The 15352-nt window shown below is 44.6% G+C and overlaps 2 protein-coding genes across 7 annotated transcripts in view; one reads left to right on the top strand and one right to left on the bottom strand.

Moving 5' to 3' along the window:
• Positions 1 to 4246: 4246 nt before the first annotated feature.
• Positions 4247 to 13941, top strand: prr7 (proline rich 7 (synaptic)). 2 transcript variants are annotated; one of them, XM_076979338.1, is made up of 3 exons: positions 4247 to 4453; positions 6066 to 7033; positions 9606 to 13941. In XM_076979338.1, exons 2-3 carry the CDS (start codon positions 6577 to 6579, stop codon positions 10034 to 10036), a joined length of 888 nt encoding a protein of 295 aa, XP_076835453.1. In that variant the 5' UTR covers positions 4247 to 4453; positions 6066 to 6576; the 3' UTR covers positions 10037 to 13941. The 2 variants fall into 2 exon arrangements, with proteins under 2 accessions (XP_076835453.1, XP_076835454.1); XM_076979339.1 differs by lacking the exon at positions 4247 to 4453 and adding an exon at positions 4472 to 4616.
• The window catches only part of dbn1 (drebrin 1), a 47740-nt gene continuing 45542 nt past the window's right edge, over positions 13155 to 15352 (bottom strand). For 4 of the 5 annotated variants that reach the window (XM_076979334.1, XM_076979335.1, XM_076979336.1 and 1 more), the window contains one exon: positions 13155 to 15275. In XM_076979334.1, the coding sequence (XP_076835449.1) occupies positions 15223 to 15275 (53 nt within the window). In that variant the 3' untranslated portion in view covers positions 13155 to 15222. The remainder of the gene's footprint in view (positions 15276 to 15352) is intronic. The other variant, XR_013122016.1, reaches the window with a different exon arrangement.

Genomic DNA, 15352 nt, shown 5'->3' with positions numbered 1-15352 from the left:
TTTGTTGACTACGAGATGTCAGTGAATAAAAAATTCCCTTCATTCGTTCACTGTGAGGCCATCCGACTGGGTTGGTGCTGATGGAGTTACTGGAGAGAAGTGGCCCTATAGGCCCGTGTTCATCATGTTGGAGTACTGTGTAGGCTGCAGATATATCTACAATTCGCCACTCCAGAGCCATATTCTATATTTAAAAAGTGAAACTAACAAATGTTATGGGCAGTCACAATGTAGGCCTACGGAGAGCCAGCAAATAAAACGAATTCCAGACAAGCAGGCTGGTCTAATTATGACAATGAAACGATTTCTTATAATCGATTTGTGCTGTTTCGTTGGTAGAAAACCAAGTGACATGTAGGCCTAACTGCTCACAACAGAAAGTAGTGGAACCAACGTAACGTTCAGGTTTATAAATGACAAGAACACGACTGTAGTAAACAAAGGATACTTTCCCCTGAGATACAGTATTAATTTATTAGTGACTTGATTACATCAATGTGTATCTAGCTGTAGGGCCTAGGCTATGTGTCAATATATTAATATGTGGGTGGCAGTCAAGTAATCTCGCTGTAGCATAAACTACTGTTAAATTCAGTTTTTGCTGAATTATTGATACATGGTGCAAAAACACTAGAGACATTAAAAATAAAACCGCCGAGCAACGAATTCTTAACAGCTGAATTGCAAGCCAGCTTGCGCAGAGACGAGCACAATGGTCTCAGTTATAGACGCGAGTCTGTTGCGTTACGTGGACGGTTTTGTTGAAATGTAGACAAGGTTGAGCCGGCATGTCTAAATATTCACTCATGTGAACGCGGTCCAGAGCCCATGACGCATTTAGCGCTTACCAAACAACTCAGGAGTGATACAAAGTTCCCGTATTTATCAGAGGGACAGAGAGCCCTCGGGGGATATTAGTGTGGCACTTACTCATCAAAAGACAATAGCTCTTACTGTCTCAAGCGCACGACGCTGTCACTAATCGTATCTACGTTACAAGGTCATAGAATTCGTGAAACGCGATAACTGTGCTGGTGTGACATTCGTCAGCGTGAGCGGCTGCACGGTAAAAACGATACCGTGAGACTAGTACCCACACCGGACATTAGAGAGCGGTTTGCTGCTGCACAGTGGAGGTTGCGTTGCGTGTGAGAGGTCAGTCCGGCTATTGGGGTTACACCGTAGCCTTGAACGCCTCTGGGACCACACGAGACACGAGGCGAGTGGTCTTGTGCCTTCTCTTAGATCACCGTCACATTCGCCTGAGTCACGCGCATTCTTCTCCCAGACTGGGTCATGCATGCGTCCTCTTGAGGGACCGCTCACAGAATGCCTCAGGCTTTCAGCAGCAGGGAAACAAATCTAGCATTTTGTATGCGCATCTGGTGTGTTTGGCTATTTTCTTCAGCTACTTGGATCAACCTACACAGTAAAAAAAATCTAAGTGAAAAATGTGAACCACAAAACACATTCTAGAGGTTCTGGGGTTCAGATAAACACGGATATGACAGAAGATAGAAACCACATACTGCATCAAATGCATGAGTGAAAATAGAGGTTTAGTTTAATTTGTGTTCAGATACGGGCTTTCACTTAAAGCTATTCCATTGTGTCAGTAACATTTAAAATGTGTTATGATATCTTTCATATGTCAACTTCAGCCTCCTACACTGACACAAGCAATAAGATGGCCCTTCAGTACAGGCTAAGATCTTTCTACAGCATCTAAAGAAGACCTGCTGACCATCACTGGGAGACTGGCACAACGTCAGACCGAAGCTGCAGCATACAGAACAGCAAAGATTTGCATTCGTTTAGCATTTGTTTGTTTACATGGACTGGAACAAAGTGTTCCATATTACCCTCTCCAAACATAAAAGATTTGGTCCGACAATAACTCAAGGCTGATGGTTCTGAACCACCTCTTACAAAACTTGTGAGAGTGTGTGTGGATTTGGGGAGGAGGACAGTGAGAGAGGGAGAGGGAGGGATAGAGTGAGAGAAGGAGCAAGTGAATTAAAAAATCAGACAATGAGAGTGAGCAAAATGGGCCAGTGAAGCAAATATTGTTGGATTGTACATGAAGAGATTCATGTCCAAGGATCTGCTGAAAAATAATGTCAAAAGCCTTCTCTTTGATCTTATATAATCCTCAACAGGGCTGAAGGCTTCAAAACAAAGACAGCTTGAAGATTTCTGTCTGGGCTCCCTAAAATGAACTCTGACATGTTACCGTAAGCACAACATGGAGGAGAGTGAAAACACGCCGAGCTGAGCTAACAGGAACAGTCCTCTGTGAGGATCCTTCCATCAGCAAGGCGCTTGTTTGACTTTCGCAGCTTGTAGCAGACGCGGCGCATTATCAAGAACATTCCGTGTGTTCTTGTTTTTGTTACCATGGGCCCAGGTCCGGCATTGTTACGCATTTCTTTTCAGCTTCTCATCAAAATCAAGCCCGGACCTGCAATCAGGCCCATGGCCATGTTTGTAATCACGGTGCCACAGCATAGCTACAGTAATAAGCAACACTGAGGGTGATGGACTGCTTCAGTGCGCTCAGCACACAGATGCTTGTGCTCGGCAATGAGCCATCACCAGATCAGACTGTGCGCTACACCTGTTCATGGCCCTTCATCAGTTTGCTGATCAGTGTATATTTTTTACAATCCTCACTGTTCAAGAGGGGGGGGGGGGGAACTCTGACATGCTCAGGTATTCAGGCACTGTCCCACAATACAGCAGCCAGGATTCAAACAGGAACCGCATTGGAACTGGCAACTGCAACACACCTGGAATATAAATCATTTTTACCAGATCAGCAACCCTAGCTAGCTATAATAATATAGAAAAAGCAAAACACAATTTAATACTGACTGTATTATTGTATGTGTTTTCCAGAATGGCTTATAATATTAGCCAGTAGAACAGTAGAGGAGAGTTCTTGTCTTCAGCTGTTATTCAAAATCATTAGAAAATACTGTTGTCTGGGTGGACATGGTGGCTGGAACATTACCAACCTGTTTATGAAAGAAAGTTTAGATGGCACAAGAGATTATAGTTTACGGTACAGAACAGTTTGACTCAAAAGTTCAAGAGAGCTCAAACGTGTTTCTAGATGTGACAACTTACTACATATACCTTTGCCTTTTCCAAAATGGTGGGGTGTCTGTTGCAAGATGTAAAATGTGGCTAATGATAATCAAAAGTCTACAGTAGAAGACTTTGAAAAGCCTCTGAAAAGACTTTTAAAATAATAAACTCATCAACATCTCACGCTTAGACAATTAGTCAGAGTTTTTAGTCACTTGAGATTTTGAAGGATCACTGTTTGCAAGACGGCAAATTGATTATGTGTGAGATTGTTTCCAATTATGCTCCTCTTGAAAATATATAAGAGAAACTGGAACCAATTATTCTGAACAATGGATGTGAAACAGAGGTAGCTTGTAGCCACATCTGTCTTATCTGTTCAGTATTTGTTCTGAACAAACAGCAAAAAGAAAGCACAGAACTCTCAACTTGGGGTTGAGAAGGGAACCATTAATTCAGAACTTGTCTGGACCGGTTTAGAACAAAGGGTCTCAATCCAGTCTTTGCAGACCTCCAGCAGGTCCACATGTACGTTCTTCTCTGAGCTCTCAAACCATGGACATAATTTTGATTTCAAAAGTGGGGGGGGGGGGGGGGGGGGGGGGCATGGATTCGTCACTATTTAAATATTTGGTCTTAACCGTAAAAACTGGGGGGGACCAAAACCGGCTTTTGAAAAAGTGGGGGTGACATGTCCGTCCCCCCCCCCCCCCCCCCCCCCCAAATTACGTCGGTGTCTCAAACACACATGAGTCTGAACTAGTAAAGAGTTTGTTAAACTGGTTGAGATATGCTGGGAGCTCTTCTCAGATCCTATGTTTAAAAGAGTCAATTTTGTGAATCCTGCAAATAAATTAACTTACAGTATGCATTATAACAATAATTTATTCACCTCAAAACTAAATTAGATCACCTTTTATCATAATAAAGATGCAACTTTCAAAATGCTGCACTTTTCAAACATTCCTGTTTCAAGTTTATTAGTTATTAGAAAAAAGTCCAACTCACTCTACAGGTGTGTAAGTACCATATATGTGAATCACATTATACTGGTTTACAGTAAGTGTACAGTGTGATTTGAAACGATTAGGTCATTCTAGACGCAAAAAAACGTGAGTACAATCCGTGACAGCTTCATTATTTCGTTCTAGAAACAGTTAAAAAGGAGGAGCGTGCCTGAAGTCTGTATCTTTGGAGAATCGTATTGCTCCATTTGAACCACAGCACGACATAGCACTCGTGATTACACATCGTCAGTTGAGTGTCAATGTGGGTGTCTTTCATTACCAGCTCGAGTGAAAGGCAGGTACCGGATCGATTTAGATGAACGCTTCGGGAACACCTAAGATTTTTGTTTATCGAGGTAAATATCACTGTAAATGTCCACGTGTAAAATGAGTTTGAGCCTCTTATTAACAGCTCGTGTTAGTGACAACGTGAGCAACTTGGTGGATTGAGTCGTGTTGTGCCTCATCGTTTCTACCACACGTTTGGACGTTTCAATTATTCGTTCAGCCGCGTGTAAGGTAAAATGTACCGTTTTGTGATATTAAAAACAGCGAGGTTGTCAAACGGCCAAAAACTAGGTGTCACCTACGCGAAAGGGCTTCGCATTATGTTTATGTTCCATGGTGATGCGCAGGCTAGATTTATATGAATGTTTATATTTTTCATAATGTTTTGGTATTGAAACGAAGGTGTTTTGCTCCAGGAATAATTTCCTAAATGAAAAATGTCTTATAGTTGTTTACAGGTTAAAAATAATTTTATTCGTCCTGATAATAATAATAATAACAATACCACTAATAATAATTTAATAATAATAACTCCTGAGTCTACAGTGTTCTTTTGCTTGTTTCTGATTGGATACATAGGTACGTTGAGCTCAAGGTTATTATTACTTTACAGGGAACCAGAGTAGAAGCTAGCTATTGTCAGGTTTTTATTATGTCATGTTTCCTCTGTATCAATTGTAACTTAAAATTAAATTGTTTTTCATATGCATTTATTTTACTATTATATATTATATTACTTGCATGTTACTATAATACACAATGCATTTAATACTGTAAACTATGGAACTAAGGGGCAGGAACAAAGTCACTTTCTGATGCATTTAAGTAAAGAGTGATGACAGCTTTCATTCCACCCATTCATGCGGCGGTAGCCGAGAATCTAAGGCCAGCTGGACACTCCCCCAAACTCCCAAAGCCACCGACCCTGCAGTGACACTTCAGACACAAAACCAGCCCAGCCTGCGTGCGAGGCGGCTCAGGCAATACGCAGAAGATGGACATAAAATAACCATGTGGGTGCCGGACAAAAAACACCCCGAGTAGGATTTTAGAGGCACTGTGGTGACTCAGTTACAGTAGATGATAAACTGATAAACAAAACAAGGCATTGATGTAAGTGCTCTCTCTCCAAGGTCAGCAGGAGGAGAATGTGAAATGGTCCAAGATGGAATTATATTGCGCATGCAGAGGAAGCCACGACTTCATTACAGAGACAGTAAACGTGTGCGGAAGAGAGACAGTTGCATAACTGGGTTTAATGGGAAGCAGTGGTGGTTTGTAGGTGAGAAGCACGGGCGCTGGCAATTCTAGAGGCATCATTAACGGATGATGAGGTGACATGCTGAAATTGTCCGTCACATCCGAGCATTCAAGTCAGCGCTAAATTACATTACTCAACGAGCATATATGCTGTTGACACTATTGTCACGTGCTGGTGACTAAGAAGCCATGTTTTTGATCAATTTTGTGTATATGAGGGAGAGAGTGGTTTGAGAAGAGCAATATGAGAAACTGATACCCAGCCCCTAAAGTCATCGTGAGAGCTGTGCTTGAACAGCTGAGATTAATTATGAAAGGGGCAGTTGTATTGAATTTGTAATGTCTGTTTTGAAAATATGACAAGTTTGTAAATGATGATGATCGCCTCTCCCACCCATGTTCTTTCCTTTTGTTGAACAGCATGTAAGCCGGCGTCCTCTGGAGATCTGAAGAGGCTCGGTCTGCTCCGAGGAACGCCGTGCAGTAGGAGACCTCGGCTTTGCAAGAACGAGCATCGCCGTCGGACCAGCTGTCCGGAAAAACGCATCCGTGGAAATCCAGCTTTCTTTCTTGGAAGGGATCTCTTGCGACACTTTTAGGAGGTCGTTTGGTGAGGCGACATTTGCGGCGCATTACACCCGCTTGCGGTCTGAGGCCATGCGCTTGGGACGAGCATTTCCGCAGGCTGCATCTTCTGGATCCTGTTAAGTGGAAGACGGCCAACCTGACAAGAATGATCTCAATCACCATTCCAACCCGCTAGAATCGATTTTGGGGGGAAAAATATGATTTTGAGGCATCCCGTTTTGGTTTTGAGACTTAACGACTGAACTTGGCCAGACTACCACGAGCACAAAGTGTTCTGTGTGACTTTCCGGTCTCCTTCTACCCGGTCCTGGGGAACGCGGGGAGCCGTAACAAGGGAGCGGACATGGTGATGTCGCAGGGCACCTACACCTTCCTGGCGTGCTTCGCCGGGTTCTGGCTCATCTGGGCCCTCATCGTCATGGTGTGCTGCTTCTGCAGTTTCTTGCAGCGGAAGCTGAAGCGACGTCGCGAGGACCGGCTGAGGGAGCAGTGTCTACGGGCCCTGGAACTCGAGCCCCTGGAGTGCAGCGGTGCCGCCTACCCCTCCAGAGAGCCCCTGGAGTGCACAGGAGCAGCGTACCCAGCCAGAGGATCTCTGGATGGTATGGGAATGGGATGCTCACCCAGGGAGGCCCTGGAATGTACGGGAGCAAGATACCCTGTTAGGGAGCCTATGGAGTGTACAGGGTTGGGATGGCCTACCAGGGAGCCACCTCAGTTTTGCCTGCCTCCTCAAACGATGCCTTCACAAGTACCGGTCGCCCACACCATCACCCAAGGGAACTGGACCCCGCCACAAGGTAGGGACCTCCGGTGGGGCTCTTAATTTATGAACCGTCGTACTTTACCATTCAGTGTCAGTCTTTAAATGTTCAGCTCTGCTCCTGCTAAAGGATTCTTTGATAAAGGATGTGTAAGAAAGCCCAAATCCCTCATAGGCAGCTCACTACACATCCAGAAAGAAAAGCTGTGGATTTGCTTGCCGTGCCATCTCTAGAACCCAGAGCTCATTTACACATTCTAGTGCACATCACTCGGGATCATCTCAACAATCTCTTGTACTTTGACAAAAGCATGCAGCCTCACGGCCACTTGCGAGATCTCTTAGATTAGCTCAGTCTGCTCCAGTGGGGTGAGCTGCAGAGAAGCGTTCACACCTCACACGGAGGAGCCAAGCCGAATTCCTTCATCTATGACCTGGTAACAGACACTGGTGTGTGTGGGCGGTGCGTGGGCAGGAGACTACAGCAGCCAGCGAGGAGCAGCTAGAGTCAACCTGGCCATGTGATCTTACAGCTGGGCAGGCTGCCAGAGACAGAGGTTCCCTGGCCTGGGGCAAAGAACATCCCTTTATAAGAAGGCCAGACATACAGGACTGATGACCACACATTGAGACAGTGGCTGAATAAGAAGTCAGACCCCAAAGAGCGAGTCAGGAATGATTCAGATCTTTACAATGGGGAAAATGAAGCTCGCAGCGTCTCAAAGGTCCAGAATCCTACAGGCGTAGCTGTTATTTCTGTGAGGGCTAAGAAAGAACAGGGGCGTCAGTGACTTCCAGCGCAAACATCCTTCACGGCAGTATATCCACAAATTTAATCACAGCTTCATAAATCAATTATGGTTTCATTAGCACTGTCGAACATGAAGCCATATTTTAAAGCCTGTGCCATCCCCACTGAAAGGCCCGACTGTTCACTACACTGAATGATCCCACAATGACTAGACGGGTTTATGAAACGAATCACGTCAAGCGCTGGTGTCTTTCAGTGTCTGCGCAGCAGCAGTTAAACGGTTAGTCTGTGTTTAGGGTGGTCCTCCAGTGGTCCCCGCAGTCCCATCCCTGGGGAGCAGGCCTCACCTTAAACCACGTCTTTACTTCCGTTAGCTAGTCAAGGTACACCTGGGCCACGCGTTCAGATCTGACCCATGGCCAACACTGAAAACCAATCACATGCAACCCTCATGTAAAAAGAAAAAAAAAATACACATGCAGCCTTGAGATTGATGAAAAATATGATTTAGATTCAAGTCGGTATCTTTGGTGTTATGTTTCCATGACAACGTAGAGGGATTGAGGAGAGGGTGCATTCCATAACAGTGGCCTCCTCATTGAAGATTTCATTTGTGAGGGTTATCAAAGGCAGATGGTGTATGGTAATAAGTAGATCAGCACTCAACCATGATCAGTACGTGAATGCACTTTGATTGTGGCTTGACAACATCTGATGTGAACCCACTCAACATAAAGTGTGGGGAATATTCAAATCTCACATGAACCATTTCAAAAAGAAAAAAAAAAGTGTTTAGATTGCAAAATGACAGCAAACCATACCTTGCACTATGCTTGGCTACTGCCTACGCAACACCATGGGCACTGATGATGAAGGCATGTCACCTCATCATCTGTTAATTATGCTTCTAGGCTGGCCAGCGACCGCGTTTCCCACCTACAAATCTAAATGCCAGCAGAGAGGTGTGACGTGAAGCTCAAAGGTTACTTTTCAATCAGTGCCCATCTTTCATTCTAGCAAAAGCCATTGCGACAGAAAACAAACAAACAAAAAAAAAAACCACGTGACCCTATGCAATTAAGCTTCAAGTGTGATACAACCAAGCATGAACCCGCGTGCTTATCTCAAAACTCCATCAGGTGTTTCATCTCATCTCTCCACAGGAGTGAACGTAACCCAGCTTTCACCTTCCTGTGGCGCACAGAGCTACTTTCCCACCACACACTTCAAAGATAAAGAATTTCTAGCTCATTTACACCGGCAATTTTTTTCTACTAGCCTGTTCTCATGTGCGGTCATCACATCAGCTTATACATCACGTTTGTGAGGTTTTTACTGCAAGGAAGATGACTGGCTTTGTAGGCCATGGTTTATTACGAACTGTAAATCTTATAACCCGTGAGGTAACTATTTCACTACATTGTTAGAAAGTTCGGTTTGCTTTAGTGGGTGGGTCAGTTTCCCTGTGTCCAATCAGAACGATTGTAAACGGTCAGTCCTCAGTTCCAATTCTCCCCGAAACTTTTTACGCCCTAAAATTGGATCCAGCTCATCAGTAAATTATGGAGCCCTTCATCAGTTCTCAGTTGGGTCAGGTGTATTGGGGCAGTGAAAACTTTAACCAGGAAGGGACAGCACGTTCCGCTAGAGCTCAGTACTGTAGTGGAAACCAACTAAAGTATCTGCTCAGGTTCAGTGCCCAGTTTCATGGGCTTAACAGGAGGGAGTCTGCAGGTCAAGGTTTTGAAAATGCTTCGCTATTATTTATTTTGTCTACATCTTTTCTGCGCTTGCAGTTTTCATTCACAAGCTTATAATCTCTGCTTCCTGTCCCCCTTTAATCCCCACACAAATCCAGCCCCTGCTCTTCCTGTCGACAGCGACGCTTGCGGAAAGCCCCCTTGCTACGAGGAGGCGGTTCTTATGGAGGATCCTCCCCCTCCATACAGCGAAGTCCTCGCTGACCCCCGCGGCGGGACATACACCAAGCCGGCACGGCGCTCCTCCCGGGAACACCCGGAGTCCGAGACCAGGAAGACGGCGCTCCCTGAACGTGGCTACTCCTCCCTCATCCGCCTGCCCTCCGCCGGGCGCTGGGACTCGCTCGGGCACCTGCTCGCCACCATGGACCTCAACCACAACAACCTGCCTGCGGAACCCCAGGCTTCCGCCATGGCCACCATGCCCCGTGAGGGCCGGACTCGCGCGGACTTGGGTCTGCGCCACCTGGATCAGGGCTACGGTCTCCCCACCGCCTTCCCTCTGCTGGGTCGCAGCACGGCCGTGTGAAACCCACCCAACCATATCCCCGCTCCTGTCCCGAGGCTGAGACTCTTCTTTTTCTCTCAAGGGAACAGTCGACTTTCCAGCTCGTACCTTCACGAGAAGACTGTACAGCATATGCGTCTCCCCCCCCCCCCCCCCCCCCCCGTGACTCCTCCTCTCTCCTGTTCTCCGTGGCGTCCGTGCCTGATGCAGAGCAGCAGCTATTATGTGAGCGTTGTTGCCATGGTTCCCTGGCGCCGTGTGCAGCCCATCGACGCCAGGCCCCTCACGGTCCTCCTCCCTCCCCTCTCCACTTGAGACTCATTCAGTGCAGATGGCATCTGCGATCTGGTCTTTGAATGCTAGATATAGTACATGGGCACAACATGGCAAAATATCCACGTCTATACTGTAGCCGTATCCATAGCCGTGCTGCCCTGTCCCAGTAACTCAAATTATTCTCCACTTTGCCACGTGTAAGCAGTCAGCCCGACGTCTGGGTTATTGCTGGGCAGAAGTATATTCACGAGGTAGCATGGAAATAAACATGGGGGACACCAGAGAGTGAGTGAATGGTTTGTTATAGCATAACACAGTTCAGGTAGCCATGTTGGAGATCTAGGGGAGGGGCAGTTTGAATAGGATGAGGTTTCCCTGGTAAAGCTGCGGTATTGGCACCGTCGGTCTCCCACACTAGCTTAATCTTGCTGCTCCACTGTACAAAATGTACTTTATAAACTGTGAAAGCTCACCTCGCTGTTCTGGCAAGGTAAACTTCAGATTTCTGTTCGTCTGAAAGAGACCAGGATTTTTTTAAGGTATCCTTCAGAGTATCTGTACGCTCAACTACAAAAATGTTCTGAAACTGCCTAGTAGTTACAATTTTATAGCTGTCTGGTGTCTTTATTTGCTAGGAATTTTTCCCCACAGCTTTCAGTTCATTAGTTTATGGGGGTACAAGAGGACAGACATTTATCAGTTACTGTTGTCTTTTTTATCTTTCAAGGGTGAGTACCAGTACTCCGCTGTGAGAAAATTGTGTTGGAAATTTTTTTTATAATGATGCAATTTTTCATCTTTAAAATTTCCAGACTGGTTCCACAGTTTATCCTCACTAAAATAATGTGAATTAAGATCTCATGGGCACTTCCTTTTACACACGGCACATTTCTGAAAACACGGAACAGGACAAGCCGTATCAGGGCTGAACTTTGATCGTTACCATCTGTAAGATAACCATCATTAATTTCCCAAATTAATTTGCACTGGCTTGGAGCTTGTGGTTTCAATATTGAAAACCACGGTTGTGGTTTCAGGATGTTCGGAACGCTTCAGCGTTTCATGCCACGTTAATATTTTTGTAATGACGAAGGTTCTTCGTTGAAATATTGCTCATTTCCCCCCCTTTCACCCCTTCAGCGCAGCAGTGGCTGTATTGGGCCTTGGTCTTTGGCTCTCTTTTCTGAATGGTGCTTCTCTGAGTCATGGTCGCAAAACCCGATTTGGCATCCCAGCCCACGCTTCTGCAGTGTGGCAACCTCTGTCTTGTAGAAAGACTTGATTTCAGTTCCTCAGAACCGTGTATTACTGCCTTTGTTTGCCCTGTGTCTCTTCGCCCTCTCCCTCTCTCAAGCTAATGGCCCCCATTGTTACCAAAGCAGCATATGAATGTTGCTTTCACACGTTTAGCAGGCGCATTCAAAATAAATTTGATTAGGGTGCGCTCCATTTTAGAAGCTCGATACAAATGGAGAAAGGAAAAACTGCAATTAGAAGGGTAATTATACAGGGAGCGTTTTGCGTAATGCTTTAAAAGAGGATCACAAAAGTCTTTTTGGTTCGGGGCAACTGCACACTTTACATCGTGATGCTGCCCCGTGGCCAGGTGGCGATGCCAAGAGGTTCTCAGCAACAAATTTGTACCCACATCCAAGGGCAGGAGCCCATCGTTTGACTCATGAAGTGATGAACTGATATGTGGGAATATGGAGCACCCAGGACTGATGGTTTCGGGCACTAGTACACTAAAGCTACAAGCAGACCATGAGAAGGGAGGCCATTGTAGGACCTGCTTGTTTCAAGGAAAATGAAACTAACAATTAATTACATATTTTAATACTCAAGATGGTCCTGGGTCTATATATACACAGAAAAATCATGTATATTTTTGCAACTTTAAGTATTCACATTGTTCCAAGACAATCAACAGAATCAGTTTATATGGGTGTGAATATCACTACACCTTGAACAGTCTGTGTGCATAACCATGTTCAACTGAATTCAAGCTAAGCATTAAAATGATCAAAGATGAAGTAGGAATCACAAACGTCAGTGTTCTGTGCCTTTGTGAATTTGTTGATGGACGTAGTCAGCCTGGTCATGGTGCCATTTTGTTTGCTCCCATTTAAAACTGTTTTGCACTTTGTTAGCCATCGTTTCTCTCCGTTTCCATGGCTAAAGAGCGGCAGAGACAGAGGTGTAAAGTGTCGTTCCTCCGCCACTGTGTTGCTAAGCGACCAAAACAGAGATCCCCGAGTGTGTTTACATAGAATAATAAAAGTGAACAGCAGACATCCATCCGTTCGGCGCACGACCCCCTCGTGTTCGGCATGATGAGTGGTTTGTGTGCTGCAAATAAATGAATAAGAGAGACACACATCGTGTTCTGATGGTCCTAGTCATCATGCTGCTAGCCCTTCCTGAGCCATATTTAGCATAAACTTTCTTCATCACTGGGGAGACCCTCTTTTTTGCTCTGTCAATCAAAAACGGTTTATTCTCTCCCCTCTCCCCCCGACAGCTAGTTCAAATGTGTTTCAAAAACAAATAAGTAATACAGCCATTGCATTCATTCTGCATTACTTTAGAATAAAAAGAACCTGAATATTTGGGAAGGCTTCAACTTATAACCCAAAAATGTACATGCCAGGCAACCTGAGCCTTCAGACTGTGAATATACACCATGCGGTGTTTGTGCTGCTTGCAGTATGACGCGAGAATGCCCGATTACCCGAGCCAGGACCTAACCCACAGAATCTGTTCCAGAAACATATATATCACGCAATAGCATGAGTCAGAAGAATCTGAAGATAGTAAAAAAAGATCCATGATAGACAGAAGAAAGACCTTTGAAGCGGTGTGGTAAATGGAGGGTTTTTGAAATCTTTTATTAACATACAGAAGCACATCGCATGTCACAAAAGATCTTGTGCTTGTTTCAAAAACAGCATGTGAAGCGGACGGAGGGAGGGGAGAGATAGAAAAAAAACGTTAAAAAAAAGACTTCAAAAGGTTGCTAAGCCTTGCTTCAGGGACAAAGGGGAACTTATAGTAGTATAGTAGTAGTAATAGTAACAATAGTAATAGTAGCATTCTCCTAGTAGTGTGAGAAGAGAAGCATTAGAATCACTACCTAGGAGGTTGGAGGTTGAAGAGTACATTAAAGTTGTGTCAAAAGGGCCTCGGTTACTGTTAAAGATGCGGGTCAGCTCCCATCAAAAACCCGTTCATGAGAAACATCCAGATAAAGCAAGCCCACCCAATCCTACGCCAATCTTTGCTAAATAGGCCACAATTACATGTGTTAAATCACTGTATACCTGTGATGAGATTACTAACATCAGAACTATTTACAAAACAATACTACATTGGTTTAGTATTATTGCTCGCTTATTTCAACATTGGAAATTAAATAGGAAACTCTAAATGGAAAAAACCAAGGGCGTGAGGGACCTCTACTGACGCTTGCGTGCAAAAGGGGCTGAAAATATGAAACTACGGAAGACTGAGGACAGTCAAAGCTATGAAGGGCACATAGTAAGGGCAATTTAAAATAAACAACCGGTTCAAACCGGTTTGGAGGGGTGACACCAGAAATATATTCTACATGGAACTTACTGAGGGTTCACTCGCAGTGACCAGTACGTGTTGAGGTGAAGCAAAACTGATGGGCTAAATAAAATCCAGTAGGATGTTTTTGAGGTTTCTGTGTCTATAAATTGTAATGTCGAGTGGTTCTTGGAGGTTAAAATCAAGACAGGAATGTCCTCTCTTTGGATCAGGGCACAGGAATAAAAGCAAATACGAAATCGAATATCCACAGTAAATTTTACTTTCCCATAAAATCCTAGCACATGTTGTACACATACACTCACCCACACATAGCTAAATGTGCATTAAACAAATTCCCCAATTGTCTTCCAAAATTGTTATTGCCTAAGTTACTTGACAAAATTGAAGCTACTCCTATTGCAACCATTAAAAAAGTTCAGAATACCACGCTGCCGTATAGATTGTTCTTACGTAGTCAAAATATACATATGCCACCTGGTTCTAAGTTCTACAGGGCTCTTACACCAACACAACTGCCTGAAAATAGCAACAAATTTTATGACAACCAACACAAAACGAAAATAAAAAAAAAGTTTTTTATTACTTAAGCAAAATTTACTTCTCTAAAAAATAGTTACTAAATTTGAGTGTAATGGCACCCGAGGGAACCGAACATCACCAATTATGAGGCACCATGCTGTATAGCGCGAGGTGGAACTATCGATTTAGAACTGGCAAAACGTACATTCTAGTACAACAAGCACTTTCTTCTTTTACCAAAGCAGGCTGCCGGTGGCCCGCGTCTACTCCGGGTCGGATCTCTACGTTTGAACAGTGCGATGCTGAGCATGACATCAGCAGAGGCCACGGTGGGCATGAACTCTGCTGACTGACGAACATAAAAAGGTGCGTGTAACTAGCCTGGGCGACTAACCGGGGGGGTAGTGCTACTACCATGGCTGGACAGGCTAGGCCTACGAACCCTCGAGGCCCCGTGTCCTTCCAGGTTGTGACACATCACGAGAAACTGGACACTCTATCTGCTACTGGTCACACCTGTCAGGCACAGGGAGTCAATACAACACAGGTGAGCGCTAATTACACACTGTGCTATACTCTGCATAGCAAAAGAGAAAAGAAATAAATACCACACGCACACACACACACACGCGCAACTCCCACATGTGCACACAAACCAATCAAGAGCACCTAAACCCATTGGCATCTTTAACAATAACCTGAATCCTTTTCAGTGGCGAGCATGTTTTTGTTGTTTTGTTTTCCCTAAAACATCAGATACATTTTCTGATGCATGTAATAGTAATAACCTTTGAAAAATGGGCTTTGTCGTAGGCGTATGCTACTGCCCTCTGCCTCTCTTAGTCCTCATCATCCACCACAGGGTCTGTGTCCCAGCACGTGATGTCAATTTCTGTAACAAGAAAAACGGAGACGAAAAAGGGTTCAGCAAACCTAATCTAGAAAGGAGGGCAAACCTGTCACAGTCAA

Source organism: Brachyhypopomus gauderio, chromosome 18 (genome assembly GCF_052324685.1).
Source record: "Brachyhypopomus gauderio isolate BG-103 chromosome 18, BGAUD_0.2, whole genome shotgun sequence".
In the NCBI taxonomy this organism is placed as follows: Eukaryota; Metazoa; Chordata; class Actinopteri; order Gymnotiformes; family Hypopomidae; genus Brachyhypopomus; species Brachyhypopomus gauderio.
Note: the sequence above shows the minus strand (reverse complement) of the source record. Positions and strands in the feature narration are given on the sequence as shown.